At 42.4% G+C, this 18559-nt stretch overlaps 1 protein-coding gene across 1 annotated transcript in view; it reads right to left on the reverse strand.

The window, feature by feature from the left end:
- The window catches only part of man1a2 (mannosidase, alpha, class 1A, member 2), a 190830-nt gene extending 173573 nt beyond the window's left edge, over positions 1-17257 (reverse strand). Inside the window, exons 1-2 of the mRNA XM_080478269.1 lie at positions 17030-17257; positions 15151-15686 (exon numbers count right to left, since the gene is read on the reverse strand). Of these exons, the coding sequence (XP_080334395.1) occupies positions 15151-15464 (314 nt within the window). The 5' untranslated portion in view covers positions 15465-15686; positions 17030-17257. The remainder of the gene's footprint in view (positions 1-15150; positions 15687-17029) is intronic.
- Between the last annotated feature and the right edge of the window lie 1302 nt (positions 17258-18559).

The raw sequence follows: 18559 nt of genomic DNA on the forward strand, positions 1-18559 counted from the left end.
GCCTCGTCCAGGAGCTGCTTGTTTGGGAACCATCGGTCAATTTGACGTGGTGCTATTAGCCCACGATTAGCTTTCTCAGTTTCCTCCATCACAATTTGTTTTTCTGCTGTTCACCAGTGCCTCGCTGGTGCTTCTAATGCATTGTGGACAATCAAATACTACATTGTGACGTGACAAATTGTAGGACTAGGACTCAAATTTGCACAATGAAACTCGATTTTAGCTTCAAATTCAATAAATCGATTAAAACGATTTTTTTTGCCCAGCCCTACCTTCCATGCACCAAGTGGCTACGTTTCCAAGCTCAAACAGTTCTCATTTGTTCCAAAGTTTTGAGTGTTCAAAGTTCCATTTTACAGAAATGCCTCAGTAATTAGTAATCAACACAAAGGCTGCGAGTCCGATTCTGTGTCAGACACCACAAGAGAAGAGGAAAGAGGAAATATCTTTCCAAACTCTTTCTGCAGCTGGAAACTCAGAACACTGTTCCAGCCTCATGGGCAAGCAACCAGTCACAAAGAAATAAAAACTATATAAAAGGTTTTCAATATCTGAATGTGTCATTGGATTGTAAATATTTTAGGAGTGAAAGTACCTATGGCATTACAATAAGAGGATGAAATCCAGAAACCAGAGCGGTTTGGTGAGTTAACCCTCTGGAGTTTGTGTGGCCTCACTAGGGACGGGACGGAGCAGAGCATTACGGAGTCGTACGCCAAAGTGTAACCAGAGCCAAATCTGGTGCGCGTTTCCTCCGCAGAAAGTACGATTAAAATGCAGTGATCGCGAAATACGTCGGACAGTCGGTCATTACCGATAAAAATGCCCTTGGTCCGGTTAATATCCTCTTAAAACTGGTCTCATGTCCGAATTTTTCAATTTTACACAGCTTCCCAAAGCAATGGGAATTTCTCCTTTTCTGTACCATCGCTTCTTTTTTAGACTGGGAATGAGGTATTGTTATTATTGTTATTATTAAACCTAACACATACATACCTGCTCTTATAAGTAGTTGAAAGTAGCATAGTCATGATGTTATAAGACCAGATCATGTTAATTCAAGTTATTCCAGTTCAGTCAGCCTTCTGCAATCTAAACATTGCATACGTTGAATCTACATTTACTATAAATTTGCCATATATTGTGCCCCCAAGCCGAATTTATCAGCTTGGGATGAGACAACCGTCAAGAGGATCCATTTGAAGTTTCATATAATGTTCTTTGAGGGAGAAAAAAAAACCTAGCAAATTTTCAGAAAGGACAACAAACCGTCAATCGAGTATCGGACTGCAGATTGATCACCGTGAGCAAATATATTCCATCTTTGAACATGATAATCTAACTCCAAGCTGGATATATTAAATCGACAAAGAATAGCTTAAAGAGTAAAACAGAAAAATGCCTAAGAAAGTCGATGAATGTTAAAGAAAAAGCTTTTTATGAAGGCAAGGTACATTCAATTCTCGTTTCACCCTCAACAACTGAGTCCCGTATTAAATAGACACTTTTATTCAATCCGGGTGGTTTCACCAGCCCTCGCCAATGACTGCAAAGCCTCGCTATTCTTACCCAGCGGAGTTAACCTGACAAATTATGCAATTGTAACACACACACAAACACACACATCTAGATTTTCTTAGTTCCTGTCAGCCCAATGAAGCGTGAACACACGGGAACGATATCTGAGATCATACTAAATATGATAAATAAGTGCACTTTGATGTTGGTTCAGGCTTTAAATTTGATCTGGAGGGCTGTGATGTTGATTTATGGCCGTGCCAGAGTGCAAAAGCAAAGCTACAGCCTCGCAACGCTAACAACAACGGGCAAGGCAATAAGCGGCAACCAGTTATTCGCGGCCATGGCACTGAAATCCATTATGAGCAGGATTCAACGTGAAAAGACTGCACCAGTTCATTTCCATCTACCTTAGGGTGTGTGTCGCTTCGCTAAGGTTTTTCTTCACAAACAATTGAGCAAATATCTCAAAGATTACACAAGAAAATAAATGCTTTTTACATTTTAGGTGCTATAAATAACCGTTTTCAAAACCCATGAAATTCAAACTGCTGTGGAACATTAAGAACATGGTGAAAAACGGCTCTAAAAGGCCTCAATTCTTTCAAAGTGATTATAAATTTTCTACTAATGTGAGAGAGAGAAAAGTAACATATGTGTAGCTGAAATAGACTGTGATCCAATACCTCCAGATTGAATTCTATAACTTCATATGATTCTAGCACATGGACAGATTTGATTTTCACTGGGTCATGGGGACAAATAATCATGTAGAAAACGGGACGCTACAGTAATGACTTCAGTGCTGAACTACATGAGTTTTTTTTCCCCATCGGCTGTAAATACATGAGAAGGTCCACACATAATTAAAAAAACCTCATTACAATGACAGCCCATTTTTATCTCTGCTGGCCATAAATAATTTATACACACGTAGTGTGTGCCAGGTATACTGTGCTAGTGAATGCTATTGTGGTTATCTGGGAAATATTTGGTTTAAACTAGGCTAAACTGGGTTGCTCGGTGCTGTAAATGGCAACTGGACTTTACTTATATAGCTCATTTTGACTGCTTTGTCTCGAAGCGCTTGACAGTGATGGCCACATTCAATCATTCTCACAGGTAATGTACTCTACCTTGATCGGGAGCAATTAGGAGTCCAGTGTCTTTCCTGAGAATGCTTCTGCAAAGACAGGGTGACCTGGGCCAGCTACGCGGGGGAACTAAGCCTACAGCCCTGTTCTAATTGTTCGCGCTCTCTTTAAGACCGCATTTCAACTGAGTGGAATTTGCATGTTCACTCTTTGCCTGCCTATGTGAAGTGTCTTCGGTTACTTCAAGTTTCCTGCCAGAATCCAGAAACATGTTTGTGAGGTTAGGTGACCTTAAATTGAGCGTATTTGGGTGAATGTCAGCCTCTGTGTTAAACCTGTAATGGACTGGCAACCTTCTCAAATGGTCACCTACATTTGGCCTGAGGCACCTCCACAACTGTTCATGAATTTCCTGAGTCAATAGATGGAATATAATAGACATTTTGGCCAGCATTACAATGCAATGATTGACAATTGTTCATTTGGACAGGCAAACAGCCCAGATTTTGGGGACAGATGGCGACACTGTCACACCTACTGGGCACTTAGACAAGCTCCCACGGACCCTGTTGCAATCTTCAAACCTGGACAGTAAAACGCACATAAAAGCCATTGACTCAAATACCGACAAACAATTCCACGAGATAGAAAATACCAAACCATCATTTTACATCAGATATAACATTTTGATCACTTGTGACATTTTAATTGATACCTTCATATAAACAAAAGCATTGACAACTTACATGTCATGTAAAAAACAGCTACGAACAAAGATTACTGTAATCATTGTGCAACTTCTCCCCACACAAAATCAGTTTCAGTTTCCTGAACTTCCTGAGAGCTTTGTTCAAAAACCAACATTTTAGCTTGACGTAATGGATGCAATGATTTGATTCAGCAGCAACAGGAGGAGATTCCAAGTCTCTTTCTGTTGCAAGAGCAAAAAGTGTTCTGACACCAGAAGACTCTCAATCAGATATTATTTATTGTTTGCCCAACAGGACAAGGGATAGAAAGAAAAAGAGAGAAAAAAAGTATATATATATATATATATATATAAAAATACAGTTGTGTTCAAAAGTTTACATACGTACACTTGAAAAGAACCTAATGTCATGGCCGTCTTGAGTTTCCAATAATTTCTACAACTCTTACTTTACTGTGATACAATGATTGGAACACGTACTTCTTTGTCACAAAAACAATTCCTGAAATTTGGTTCTCTGAATATATTATGGGTCAACTGAAAATGTGACCAAATCTGTTGGGTCAAAAGTATACATACAGCAATGCTAATATTTGGTTACATGTCCCTTGGCCATTTTCACTTCAATTAGGCACTTCTGGTAGCCATCCACAAGTTTCTGGAGAGCTTCTGGTTGAATTTTGACCACTCCTCTTGACAGAATCAGTTCAGCTAAATTTGTTGGCTTTCTGGCATGGACTTGTTTCTGTAGCATTGTCCACATGTTCTCATTGGGGTTTAAGTCAGGACTTTGGGAAGGCCATTCTAAAACCTTAATTCTAGCCTGATTGAGCCATTTCATTACCACTTTTTTGTGTTTGGGGTCATTGTCCTGTTGGAACACCCAACTGTGCCCAACACCCGACCTTCGGGCTTATGATTTTAGGTTATCCCGAAGAATGTGAAGGTAATCTCCTACTTCATTAGCCCATTTACTCTCTGTAAAGCACCAGTTCCATTGGCAGGAAACCAGCCCCAGAGCATAATACTACCACCACCATGCTCGACGGTAGGCATGGTGTTCTTGGGGTTTAAGGCCTCACCTTTTCTCTTCCAAACATATTGCTGAGCATTGTGGCCAACCACCTCGATATTTGTTTCATCTGACCACAGAACTTTCCTCCAGAAGGTCTTATCTTTGTCCATGTGATCAGCAGCAAACTTCAGTCAAGCCTTAAGTTGCCTCTCTGTCCAAGGCGATGTAAAACACACACTTGACTGTGTTCCAGCAGCTTCTAATTCTTTGCAGATCTGCTTTTTGGTGGTTCTTGGTTGAGTCTTGACCCTCCTGACCAATTTCATCCCAGCAACAGGTGATAGCTTGCATTTTCCTCCTGATCGTGGCAGTGACACAACAGTACCATGCACTTTATACTTACAAACAATTGTTTGCACAGTTGCTTATAGGACCAAGAGCTGCTTTGAAATGGCTCCAAGTGACTTTCAGCTAGGTCAATAAAGGTGTGGATGAAGGACCACCACATCAAGACCCTGTCATGGCCAGCCCAATCTCCAGACCTGAACCCCATTGAAAACCTCTGGAATCTGATCAAGAGGAAGATGGATGGTCACAAGCCATCAAACAAAGCTGAGCGACTTGAATTCTTGCACCAGGAGTGGAATAAAGTCACCCAAGAACAATGTGAAAGACTGGTGGAGAGCATGCCAAAACGCATGACAGCTGTGATGAAAAATCAGTGTTATTCCATCAAATATTGATTTATGAACATTTCCTAAGTTAAAACATTAGTATTGTGTTGTTTTAAAATGAATATGATCTTGTTTTCTTTGCATTGTTTGAGGTCTGAAAACGTTGAGTCTTTTTTGTCATTTTCACCATTTGTCATTTTCTGCAAATAAATGCTTTAAATGACAATATTTTCATTTGGAATTTGGGAGAAATGTCAGTAGTTTATAGAATGAAACAAAAATGTTAATTTTACTCAAACACATACCTATAAGTAGTAAAATCAGAGAAACTGAGAATTTTGCGGTTGTCTCTTAATTCTTTCCAGAGCTGTGTATGTATATATATATATATATATATATATATATGATTCAGAGCTGTATTTGACTCCGTAACAACAACTACACAAAGCCAAATATCATGCAGCCCACATTTATCAGCACTAACCTGAAATAGAGTCTCTCAGATTTCAGCACATCCTTGTCCAGCCAGATCTGAGTCAGGACAGATACAACACAGCAGTTCCTGTATGTCTGGACATTTCCAAGTAGCCCGGATCACCCATAGTCCTGCCGGTCCAGCTCCACTTTTCTATAAGACAGTCAATCATCACACCATCCAGCTCCATCTGGCTCAGCTCTGCATCTTCAAACACAAAAGGCATAAGCCACAGCAAACGAGTCCATGTCTAGAGACTATACTGGGCTGCCGAGTCTCCAGTCTGGAAGATGATGAGTCTTGGATGAGCGTATATAACTGAGTGGAGACAGAAGAGCCCTGAAGACTCGGGCCAACTGCCCCACACTTCTTGGTTCCTCGGCCCCTCGGCCTGCTTGACGAGAATGATTCTGACATCCCTTTGCTTTAAGCTGCTACACATGCATTTCATTAATCACACACATTGAAATGCACGTAACTGCTGTCATAACTCATCTGAGCAAGAACCTTCTCCTACCACCACTTCTCCCAACTGTAATCATTACACAGAACTTGTTACAACATACAATAAATGTTCACACACATTTCTTGCCAAAGTCTCCGAGCAGACCACAACACATTGTGCATTCATCTTTAAACTCCAGCTCAGCCATACGCAGCTTTAATCCACCAAACATGACCACGAAAGGTGGTAAGAGTTATTTTTCTCTGATGTTTGTGTTTCTTTTTTTTACTTCACTTGCCCCAGGCTATCCTGCAATTAAAATATCCCAGCCTCTGTGAACATACCCACTTGCCCCCTTTTCAGACAATGGGTACAGCTCCTGGCTTGCCGTACACGGTTTGAGTCAGACCAAAACAAAACAGAGGCAGGATTAATAATGGCCGCACATTATGTCAGAGCGTAACACCCCGGCAATTTCTAGCAGTCCTAAACACTCATCCCAAGGTGATGCGCTTTAATTTGTCCCACAAAACCAGCAACTATGAGCTCCTGGCCTTCTTAATAATGAAATATTATGCAGCCAACACAGAAGAGCCATATTTCTTACATCGCAGAAATGCATTAATATTCCATAAATATTGTACCAAAAAAACAATCAAATAAATGTCCAGCAGCTTTTAAGGTACCAGGGATAACGAACACCTTGCAAATGTATTTGCAATATTAACTGATGGAACTGCAATAGGTTTCAATGCATTAATGTTCTACAAGTTTAAAATTGTTGCATAAATTCATAAGAAATAATCATTTAAATTATTAGTATTGTCTAAGTGTTTGTATTACTCGTATGTTATATCTTTACTGCACGTTCACATGATAATGTGCAGTTTTAACAATAGGACCTTCAGTTGCAGTACGTGCAGGTTCACTCTCAGGTGTTCACTCCTCCACTAATAATTACAGTTATAGTCAGCTACTTTCTGCTCGGTCCCTAAAAATTACAATAGAAGAGTAAAAACAGCAAAATACAGTAAAACAAACAAGAAGATTGACAATGCAACCAGGCACAGAGTCTCAAACATGCTTAAAAGCCAAGGAATAATAATGGGTCTTAAGATGAGTTTTAAAAGTGGACAGTGAGGGTGATTGTCTGACGGGCAGTAGGAGCTCATTCTACAACAGAGTGGCTGAAACAGAAAAGGCCCTAACCCCTCTGAGCTTTCGTTTAGATCTCGGTACCTCCAGAAGCAGCTGATCATCTGACCGGAGGCACCGAGCAGGAGTGTAAGGGTGGAGCAGCTCAGAGAAGTAGGGCGGGGCCAGACCATTCAGAGATTTAAAAACAAATCAAAGAATCTTAAAATGAATTCTAAAATGAACAGGCAGCCAGTGGAGAGAAGCCAGAATGGGCATTATGCGCTCCCTCTTACATGCTCCAGTTAGAAGGCGGGCTGCAGCGTTCTGGACTAACTAGATATGTGTGAGCGAGGACTGGCTGACTCCAACATGAAGTGCATTACAGTAATCCAGCCGGGATGCAATAAAAGCATGGATTACCGTTTCAAAGTGCTGCTGTGCCAGAATGGTCTTCACCTTTGCAAGCCTTCTGAGGTGGAAGAAGCTGGACTAAACCACTGCCCTAACCTGAGAGAGTTAAAAATACAACAGAGCCGAGCAGGAGCGCGGTTTTTAACTGCAGCGCTGGAAAAGCCAATATCAAATAACAGGCAGATGATCAGACAGCACATTGTCATGGTCTGACTGTGTAACCTGGTAATATGTGACAAAGTACCAGATCTAATGTATGCCCACGTTCATGTGTGGAGCCAGACACACACTGAACAAGGTTAAAAGTATGAATAAGGCTTAAGAAGTCCCTCACAAGAGGTTTATCAAGACAACACACATGTACGTTAAAATCTCCAATGATAAGGACATGATCGTATCTGGGCATGAATCCAGCCAGAAAGTCAGAGAAGTCGCTCATAAAATCCTTATCGTATTTGGGCTGTCGGTAGATGACGGCGCACAGCATGCAGTTGTAGAGTCAAGCCGAAAGCAATCAGACGCTTTCTTGTTGGAACTGTACAATGCAGTAGGACTTATTTAGTACGTGCCTGAAATGTTTTACTCAATCCCATCGATGACTGTGCTGCTGCAGCCTGATGTGCTCATAAATCTGACTGATCTCGGCTGATGCATCTGCATTTGTGTAGCAAACTATGGAGTAGGATCTCGACTAGGATTTTTCGACGACTAACACACCCGAAAACAACGATTACAGTCACACTGCAAACACAGAACTGTGTCATGTTTGTCTTTCAAAGCTTCCACAGTCAATCAACAAGCCCCTTCTCAGCTCATCTCAACCGCAACAGGAGCCCTCTTGGGCATGGCGTTCATCAGAGCTTCACAGGTTGCCACTGGAATCCTCTTGCACTCCTCCACGACGACGTCACGGAGCTGGTGGATGTTCGAGACCTTGTGCTCCTCCACCTTCTGTTTGAGGCTTCCTCCACAGATGCGAAATAGGGTTTAGGTCTGGAGACATGCTTGGCCAGTTCATCATCTTCACCCTCAATCTCTTTAGCAAGGCAGTGGTTGTCTTGGAGGTGTGTTTGGGGTCGTTATCTTGGAAAACTCCCCTGCGGCTCAGATTCCATAGGGAGGGGATCACGCTCTGCTTTTGGATGTCATAGTACATGTTGGCATTCATGGTTCCCTCAATGAACTGCAACTCCCAAGTGCCAGCAGCTCATGCAGCCCCAGACCATGATACTCCCTCCACCATGTTTAACTGTAGGCAAGACACATTTGTCTTTGTACTCCTCACCCGGTTTCCGCCACACAGGCTTGACACCATCTGAACCAAATAAGTTTATCTTGGTCTCCTCAGACCACCAGACATGGTTCCAGTAATCCATGTCCTTAGTCTGCTTGTCTTCAGCAAACTGTTTGCAGGCTTCTTGTGCATCATCTTTAGAAGAGGCTTCCTTCTGGGTCGACAGCCATGCAGACCAATTTGATGCAGTGTGCGACGTATGGGCCGAGCTAGGCCTGGGCGATAAACTGAAAATTTATCGATACCAAAATTTACAAAAATTACCGACGTCATTTTGCTCATTTCGGTATATTCGGTTTATGTTTAAAAAAAACCCTTGTGGCACCACATACGCTGTGCAGCAAATGTTTCACATGCCTCGTTTACAATGACATAGCGGGACGGTGCTTGCGCGCTGAGACTCAATTTCACCAGATCTAGACATTCTATGCTTCATACCAGTCTTTAAATCGTGTTGATAGGCCAAGTAAAACCAGGTTTATGATAAAAACTAAACGTGATGACGGCCGCGCTCGGTGAGCGGTTGGAGCCATTAAAAAAAACAGTTTTTTGTGAACGATTTATGATCAATCACAGTTTCTATGCATTCTAAATAGGGGGGGCTATATGATCCTCTCTCTCTCGCTCTCTCTGTCTGTAGGGGCTCAATGTGAAAACTCATTTTACACACAAAATATGTAACTTTTTTTCACGAGAATTCGGTTAGATAGGCCATTTTTCATATAACTGTGGAGAAATCCCGTGTTTTCAGGTGCAGTACATACCTGTGCCCCCGCTGCTCATTAGTTCATGCGCCGCTCTCTTGACAACTTGAATGTGGTCATTTTCGAGTAAGCTCTTAGTAATATCCATATTTAGAATTTGTTCATAAGAGATTGTATTTTTAATACTTTGTGTTTGCAGGAAATTTAAGATATTTTATACTTTTGAATGTATTCAGTCGTTCTCATTTCACGTAATCTGACAGTGTAGTTTTACGGTCCTTTACAGTGGCAATAAATAAGTCCAGAGGAGTCATATTATCAATATAACTGCCACATCTAGAGGCCAAACATTTGTTGGGGCAGGGGGCGCAGTGGAGTAGTTATCGTCCATTTATCGTTATCGAGGTGAACTGCTCACAGGGTATATGCAGGAATCCTTAGGTTAATTTCAATGCCTTGAGACTTTTTTAAAAACCTTTCTAAAGAAAGACCTAATAGCCACTTAAAGTTGTTGTTAGCAACACATATTTAACAGTTGTGGTTTACAATTTAACAGAAATGAGGTAAGCAGAGAAGGAATCAAACTCAAAAGACTGAATTAAACTAAAGGCAGGTTTATTGACATTCCCCTCAGTCACAACAAGTAATAAGTTATTCAACGCCAACTGGCGGAAAACAAGAACTTATTACAAGACTCGTCCAACATCAATATAAACGTGCCAGCTTTGTTGATGCTGTCAACAAGCTGCTGCTTAAAGTACAGTGCTAACACGAATCTTATGACGTATCCAGTTTTGTCCTTGCCAGAAGTGAACGTCTTAGCAGCGTCCGAATCCGGAAACATCAACTTAAAAATATCCGCAATATCTTCGTTTTAGTTCAATGAGTGGTGATTTGCTGCTGTGTTGAGACACCAGATAACCTCTGCACACAGCGTTGGTGTGCCGCCCATAGTCACCCTTATGTCAGCAGACGATGAAGCAGAGGTCACGGTCTCAAAGCTTTTACTAGCCCCGGACGTTCAGACAATCCTTAATGTCGAGCCCTGCCGTTTTCTTCTCGTCTGTTTTTGCGCCGAAATATTCGCTGTGACGTGATGACGTCGCACCTGTACGCGCATGGCCCCAATGCGATCAAGCTCCGAGAACGCAACCGAGTCAAAGCATATAAAATTTAATACCTGATAGAATCGCGATTAAGATTTTTTTAATACTTTTAAGGGCTTTAATTTTCCCACAATTGATTTTTCAACTTTTAATACTTTTTAAGACCTCACGGACACCCTGGCTTAATATATCGTGATATTGATTTGACTGCGTATCGCCCAGCCCTAGTCCGAGCACTGACAGACTAACCCCCCCCCCCCACCCCTTCAACCTTTGCAGCAATGCTGGCAGCACTCACGCCTCTATTTTCCAAAGACAACCTCGGGATATGACGCTGAGCACGAGCACTCAAACTTTTTTGGACAACCATGGCGAGGCCTGTTCTGAGTGGATGCTGTCCTGTTAAACCACTGTATGGTCTTGGCCACCGTGCTGCTCCTCAGTTTCAGGGTGTTGGCATCTTCTTATAGCCTAGGCCAGGGGTCTCAAACTCGTGGGCCGCAAATGGCCTGCGGGCCGCGAGTCAATATTTTGTGGCCCGCACCTTGTTATGAAAGTATAACGTTATTGGGGCCGAGATTAGAGTGGACCTCCAATGGACGACATGAGAGTAAAGGTTGTGACGTTGTGTTTACTTATTTAGGTAAGTGCAAGAACTTTAAAAGTAGTGTTGGCAATAATTGTGTTGTGTTGTGTTTTTGTTGCTTTGTTCATGTAGTTAATTTGTGTAGTTTAGTTTGGTTTATTAGTTCTGGGTGTGCAACCAGGCATGAAGAGGGTTTTGTGTGAGGTTTCATCCTGCCATGGTGCTCTTGATGATCAATGAGTGTCAAAGTAAAAGCTTCTGCTATTCATGTATCTCATGAGAGAGTGTCTTCATGCGTTTTATTCTCTGCATTGCTTGACAGTTTTAGGACCATGAGAGACTGGCGTGGTTTACTGTACTTTTGAGTTGTTATGCCATATCCCACTCTGTATTGATCATAAAAGTAGATTTCCACAAATATGTGGATTTATTGAAAGTTGGCGCTCCACAGCTGAAGGGACCCCGGGTCAATCGAGTTTGAGACCCCTGGCCTAGGCCATCTTTATGTAGAGCAACAATCCTTTTTTTCAGATCCTCAAAGAGTTCTTTGCCATGAGGTGCCATGTTGAACCTCCAGTGACCAGTACGAGTGTGTGAGAGCGATAACACATACTGTAAGTAAAAACAAGCCTCCTAGTTATCTTCTCAGACTGGGTGGGATTACATCGTCTCTGGGTAAATGATATCAAACTGCCGAGCAGCAGCAGCCACTCTGTGCAGGTTAATATACAAATGCTTGAGTTAAATGTGGTTGTGGATTAGTCCTGCAGAGTTTCTATATGGCATTTATGTAGGACAACTTATATTCTAACATCTTGTCATTTTCTAAATAAAGTCTGGACAAACTAATAGTTTCACAAGGAGAGGCCCTTTCTAAATTCCCACATTGTCATTCAGAAACTGCTATCTCGAAAAGCTCTGCCACAAGGAGGCGAACTGTAGTCAGACAGCTCTTTAGCGCCGCCTAGTGGATGGTAGTTGCATGACAGTAGCCTTGAATACGAATGAAAAAGACATGTCAGACATGAAATCAAATTATTTAATTTACATACTACAAAACAGCTTCCAGTGTATATTAATTTAAAAAAATTAACTATTCAAATTGAATAACGCTCACAAATGACTTCCAGCTGAGAGTAACCGCTGATGAGAGCTGAGCTTGAAACTTGTCCCGCAGTGTGGATCCCAAACAGAACCATTAGAAGCCAAAGATGAAGTTAATGTAGGAGGCGCGAGGGTTCCTCAAAATGACGGCTGGCCACAGACCAGGCTGCAAAACCAGAACAGCAACAGTTGGAGCAGCAGCCACAAAGCAACCAGTATTTTGCTTGTGGCGGACAATAATTTCCAAGCCTGTTATTTATCATTTATCTAAAGCAGTTACTTAAGCCTTTTAAATGGCCTGTGTGTTAGAGCTCATCAAGTTCTGCACAGTGGTTAGCGCTCTCACCTCACAACAAGAAGGTTGTGGGTAAAATCCAGCCGGGGCCTTTCTGTGCGTGTGTGTGTGTAGGTTTCCTCCCACATTCTCCTCAAAAGAATGTACTGGGGGTACCTGAGCAAAACCCCCAGCTACCCCCCTGAGTGCTGCTGTGTACAGTCTGGGAAATCGAGTCATTTAGTGACTGTGGTTGATAACATTGTATGTGACAAATAAATAAAATAAAAAGTTCACCAACATACAGCCACACTGGGAGCACAGTCATAACATTTCTGCTGTTAAAGGCTTTAAACGAGGACTCCTAAGAAGATGCCAGGTATGGGAAGATTCAGAGAAACCAGACACACAAATGAAAGAGTGACAAAGAGAAGGATTGGACACCTGCAAAAATGTGGAACTTCAAGAAAAAAAGATGATCCTTCTACAAACTGCCACACCCACAGATAAGAGGAAACCTTGTTGGACCTTAACATGGTGAGAGCAAAGCAGCAAGAACAATAGAAGGGTAAAAGCGATGCATTCTCCGACCAGTTTTTTTTCCTTTTTAAGATGTAAATAATAAGATGTTTTTTAAAAATTTCAACCAGTACAAGAATTTTATTGATTGTATATTCAGTTACTTCAGCTTTTAAAGGAGGTCAAGTCATAGTGCTGAACACTATTGAGGACATTGCCCGAGGATCCATTGCAAAAAACCAAACCAATATGCGAGACTAAGCATTGTTATTGACACTGTGTGATTGCAGGCTCATTCTGCCAGATTGAAAACCTGCTTCAGAAGAAGAGCCTGCAGGTTCTGACAGACAACACGAAACCAAACTGAAACTAAAACACGCAACACTTGATAGAGGACTCATTCAAACAGATGCAAAGTGAACTTTACCAACTGAGAAAGTTAAAGGATCTGCAGATGATCCAGGACTTTAAATTCAAAAGAAAGATTGACCATCTCATACCTATCATACCATCAAATCTCGTTCAAAATGCCGCAAAACTGAAAAAAACATTTGGCTTTTGTGTCAATGGAATAGAACTCAAGATTTACGGGATAAAAGTACCAATCTAAAGCACTAACTGGGAAAAAGACCAGACACTGGGCTGTTGTTATATATAACAATAATCTAAACAAACGGAACAAGCATACTTCTCTGCATTCTAGAGCTTCCTTCCATTTAAAATTGCTGAACAAAACTCCTTGGAGATGCATGTTCGAAGTTTCGTTAAATAGCTCCCTGCATCAGGCAATGATCTTGTTGAGAATTTCGACACTCATGTGCTTTGCGATAAATACAAGCACTTAAATGTTTGCAGGTTAATGTCTTCTTGCTTTGAGACATGTTAAAAAAATATAAAATTATCTTTCTCTTGCCATTGAGGCCACATCTGCATGAGCCAAAACAATCTATTTTTTCCCCGGGGTTCTCAAAGAAAATCCCGTCCACACGTGAATACTATGAACACAGCTCAACACGAGGCTGCAGGGCATGTAGTACATATGCAAGGCCTTTAGGGGCGCTGTGACTCTCCAAACATACCAAACAGAGCACATGGACATTTAGAAGTAGACTCATGATCATAAACGTCAATACAAATCTGAGTACTATAGGTCTATGGCCCTGCTCCTCCTCCTGCTGGCATCAGTTGTTTTGCAGCTAGACTGGATCTTGATTATTGTGGTTATTTGATGGCATTGCGGACCCCGGTGGGGAGTAGAGGGGGGCGATTACGTCATCTGTTTTCTACAGATGATCGTCTTTGCCGTCCACACGTCAGGGTGTGAATGGCACACACCAGGGTTTTGGAATTTCCTCACTCTGAAACCCATGTTCAAAAATCGTGTGGATAATCGCCCAAAACTGGCTCGTTTACATGAACCAGCATTCTCGTGTAGACGAACCCTGATTCATTATGCTTTATTCGTGTTTTTTAACCCCACACACACTTTGTGACCTCAGAAGGGACAAATATGTTGTCATTCAGCGCATGAATGCATGGAAAAGTAAACTATTCCAGTTCAGTCAGCCTTGTACTTTATGTACAGTACCAGCAAAAAGTATGGACACAACTCCTCCTTCAATGGTTTTTATATAATCTGAAAATTACTGAAAATGTTCAAACTATGAAATAATAGAAGATATATATACATTAAACTTCCAACAAGTATAAGGTATTATGTTCAAGATTCTTTATATTCTATCAATCAGCTTCAAGAAGTAATGACGTCAACAGTTTTAACAGGTTAGTCTTCATTCGTGGACATTTCTGGCCTTATTAATCTGTTTGAGGCCGTTGGCTGGGTTGTCCAGAGGTGAGGTTGTGGGAACAGGAAATCGTCCTTTTTGAATATTAGTCTAAATGGAATTATAGCAAGAACCATTGAACAAAAAGGCAATAATCTTGTTACTTTACGACAAAAAGTTCTGGAGGTCTTCTGAATGAATCCGTCTCCCACGAGGGGGGAACCTTTGACTGCTACTGTATATTGCGAATTCTGATATTGTGATGACAACAGTTCCCGTCACAATAAAAAGTGTTCCTCACCTGTGTCTGTGCTCGTCGTGTCCTCCTTGTCCGTGTATGACCACTTGTCCAGAGGCGTGCTTCCCCTCCTTGGGCGTGTCAATGTGAGGGATGAGCACGTCCTCCAAGCCCAGGTCGAAGCGCTTGTGCTTGGAGTTGTCCGGGAGGAAAAAGAAGGCCCCGAAGCATAAAGTGATGAAGGCACTGAGAATCAGCAGGAGGATGAACTTCTCCGAAAGCCTCAACGTGGCCCGGTGGTGCGAGAACGAGGAGGCGCCCGGCGACAGGGTGGGAATCCTGCGGCCCGACAGTGGCAGCAGAGCCGGCGTTGTCATGTTTGGACTCTTGAAACGCTCTTAACTCTGAGAGGGAGGGAGGGAGGGGGGCGGGGGGCAGGCGGGGTGGGATTACGGGTGCCACAGGTGGTGTTGTAGCAGCATGCAACGGCTGGTTGACTTTATTATCTCATCCCTGCGTGGGTAAGTCCAGAAACCGAAAAGGGCCGAGGTCCCTCAGTGAAGGAGTGACGAGTCAGCAAGAGAATGGTCATGACGACTCTGGGGAGGGAGGACAGAGAAAGGACACGTTACACACACGCAGTAATCACCGGGTGCAGATGTGCCGTCAGAGAAATCACAGAAACATTATTCTGGAGCTTCGTTACTGGACAACTGCCACCATTTTGGTCCTTTTCTCTCTTCATTTCATCAACTCGTTCCTCAGCACTCTGTGTTCTGTTAGGATAGAAAAGCTGATGCCCTTTATAGTCTTTCCTTTGCTTGTCAGTTCTCCACCTCGGCAGCATGTCCCTTGTAACTACTCTTATGGCCTGGGCGAGCACTCCCTGACAGGCTTCTATTGAGCTTAATAGTTCCGAATTACAATCAAACACATGGTGACAGCATCCAGAAAATGCCATGCTACATATCTGGTGGGAGCTGAAATATTAAAAGTAATAAACAATCCTCTCCCAAAGCTGCAGGTGAATTTAACAACATGTCATCGGAGAACATATCTCTCTTCTTTTACCCACACTCACACAAACACTTAATCCTTCAGCTGTGAGAGAAATGACAAATACATGTCCAGAGGGCTTTGAGGGACTCAAGAGGCGGTGCGATATCTGCGTGATCAACTGCCCTTTGCAGAATGAAACCAGCTTTTCTACTGTGCTGTATATCCTGCCTATCGCCTGATCGTGATGAAATGGTCAGAAAAGAGAGCGAGATGAGCAGCGAGATGAGCCTATATGCTCCCATCCACCAGAGTCGACTGGAATAACAATTCAGTTGTCTGGCAAAAAAAAAAAAAAAAAGAAAAAAAAAAAAAGGGGGTGGAGGGCGTTTGTATCTATACATCCTCAGTGCTGCATTACATCCGAATGGTAATCTCTCAGCTCATCATGCACACTCATGAGTCTGCTTGAAGACAGAGGTTCGGTCCAATACGTGAAAGAATGGATGGGAATAACGGCTACGCGTCACAACAACACCCAGCCCGCAAAATCAGCCCGTTTCACGTTTATTCAAGCCCTCCGCCTCACGATGTGTCAGCAATCCTCTGAAACACAAACCAAGTCCATCCCCTGACAAGTCTGCGCGAGCTGATTAGCTCCAAACACAATGCTAAGCTAACGGGGCGAGCTAACTCTGCTAATACCAGCTAGCTAGGGGGGAAACAACACAAAAATACGCCACGGAGGAGAGAAATATTCCCGGAGGAGGACGGGGGAGGAGGGGGAACACCCGACACGAGCAGCCGGGGATAGTCTACCAGCCCTACGTGTGGGTCAGCAGCCTGTCTGGGAGCTATCTGTGCGGCTACGCTGCTCGCGCTGTGCTAGCCTGTCGGGAACTGACAGCGGCGGTCTCGCGTGCGGGATGCCGCGGTGCATCGCCACCTTTTTGCTTGTGCGCGTTGAAAATCCTCGATGCCCGGTTCGGTTCCCGGTCCGCCGGTGTCCTCATTGTCCGCGAAATGTCCCAACACTCTCCCGCAGAAGGCGAAGCGCGCGTACACGACTCAGAGCCACATAGCGTTACCAGCTCGGCGGGCTGCCGGGAGGATGCTGGCCGATCCGGAGGACTGCAGCGACGGCCTGTGACGGAGCTCTGCTACCGCTGCAGCTGCCGCTTCTCCGGGATCCAACACCGGCTAAACAGCCTGCCCAACTGGGACCGACGCACAATTACTCCGTGAAACAATAACGAAGCATAACAGCTACAGCTGTGTTTTCTCACGACAGAAAAGATCCCCCCACGTTTATAAGATATTCCCCTTTAGAAACACATTTGATCTGTGTTTTCTTTGCACGTGTATGATTTATTAATTTCAATACAGCATATTTCCACTACCTCTGAGATGAAAATAATTTGATGAACACCCCTTGCTGAAAAGTACGGCGTCTGAACAACTGCAATAATAAACATTATTCTGTTGTTTATTTTTTCTTATTTATTCTGAAGTTATGTTGAACAGGTTTTGTTATGATGGGAGGTTATGTTCTTCACAGACATGTGCACACATCACTATAACTACTGCTTAATGAATGAATGAATGAATGATTTTTTTTCAGACATTCAAATTCTGTATGTACAGATATGCTCAATTTTCATAGTTCATATGTTATGTATTATATATCCATACAGCTATAGAGTATAAATATTCACTCATACCTGGCATCCACACAAACTAAATCATGAAAAGCTTTTTTGATCCTACACCTTCTCTTATATCTCAGGTACTATTTGAAACGTTCTTGATCCTGAATCCAATAAAACTAATGTAATACTCAAGAGCGGTAATGGTCTTGGAATTTATCTCAGCTCCTTGAAGTCTTGGTCTTGGTCTTGGTCTTGGTCTTGGACTTGGACTTGGACTTGGACTTGGACTTGGACTTGGACTTGGACTTGGACTTGGACTTGGCCTTGGTCTTGGCCTTGGTCTTGACTCGGTTTCGGGTTAGGTGGTCTTGACAACAACATTAGCCTGTTTTGTTTTCACTGCTTATAATATTTATTCAGCAGTTTCATATTTTCCTGTTGGTATTTAATACTCACAGGATATAAATGTAGACGCATGTAAGTTACTATCAACATACACAAACGTACATAAACTATTCTATATTTGTGTGGATACATCCTAATAATGATCAACGACACAAGTCACAATATAACTCAGAAACTTGAAAACATCATATAACCTGGCTGAACTTTATCACGCACATTGTATATTAATCCAAAATTTCACAAAAGGACTTTTATTTTTCAAAGAGAAATCTTGAGTGGGCCGGACTGGTAAAATAGAGCCATAATAACCTTTAAATCTAAACTATAAACATTTTCTTTGTTGTGGCGCAGAGCATACGTGATGAAAATGTCTGAATTTTCACAAAATACTTGACAGAGAAAATAACTACAATCTACACATA

The sequence above is a fragment of the Lipophrys pholis genome, assembly GCF_963383615.2.
Source record: "Lipophrys pholis genome assembly, chromosome: 13".
NCBI classification, from domain to species: Eukaryota; Metazoa; Chordata; class Actinopteri; order Blenniiformes; family Blenniidae; genus Lipophrys; species Lipophrys pholis.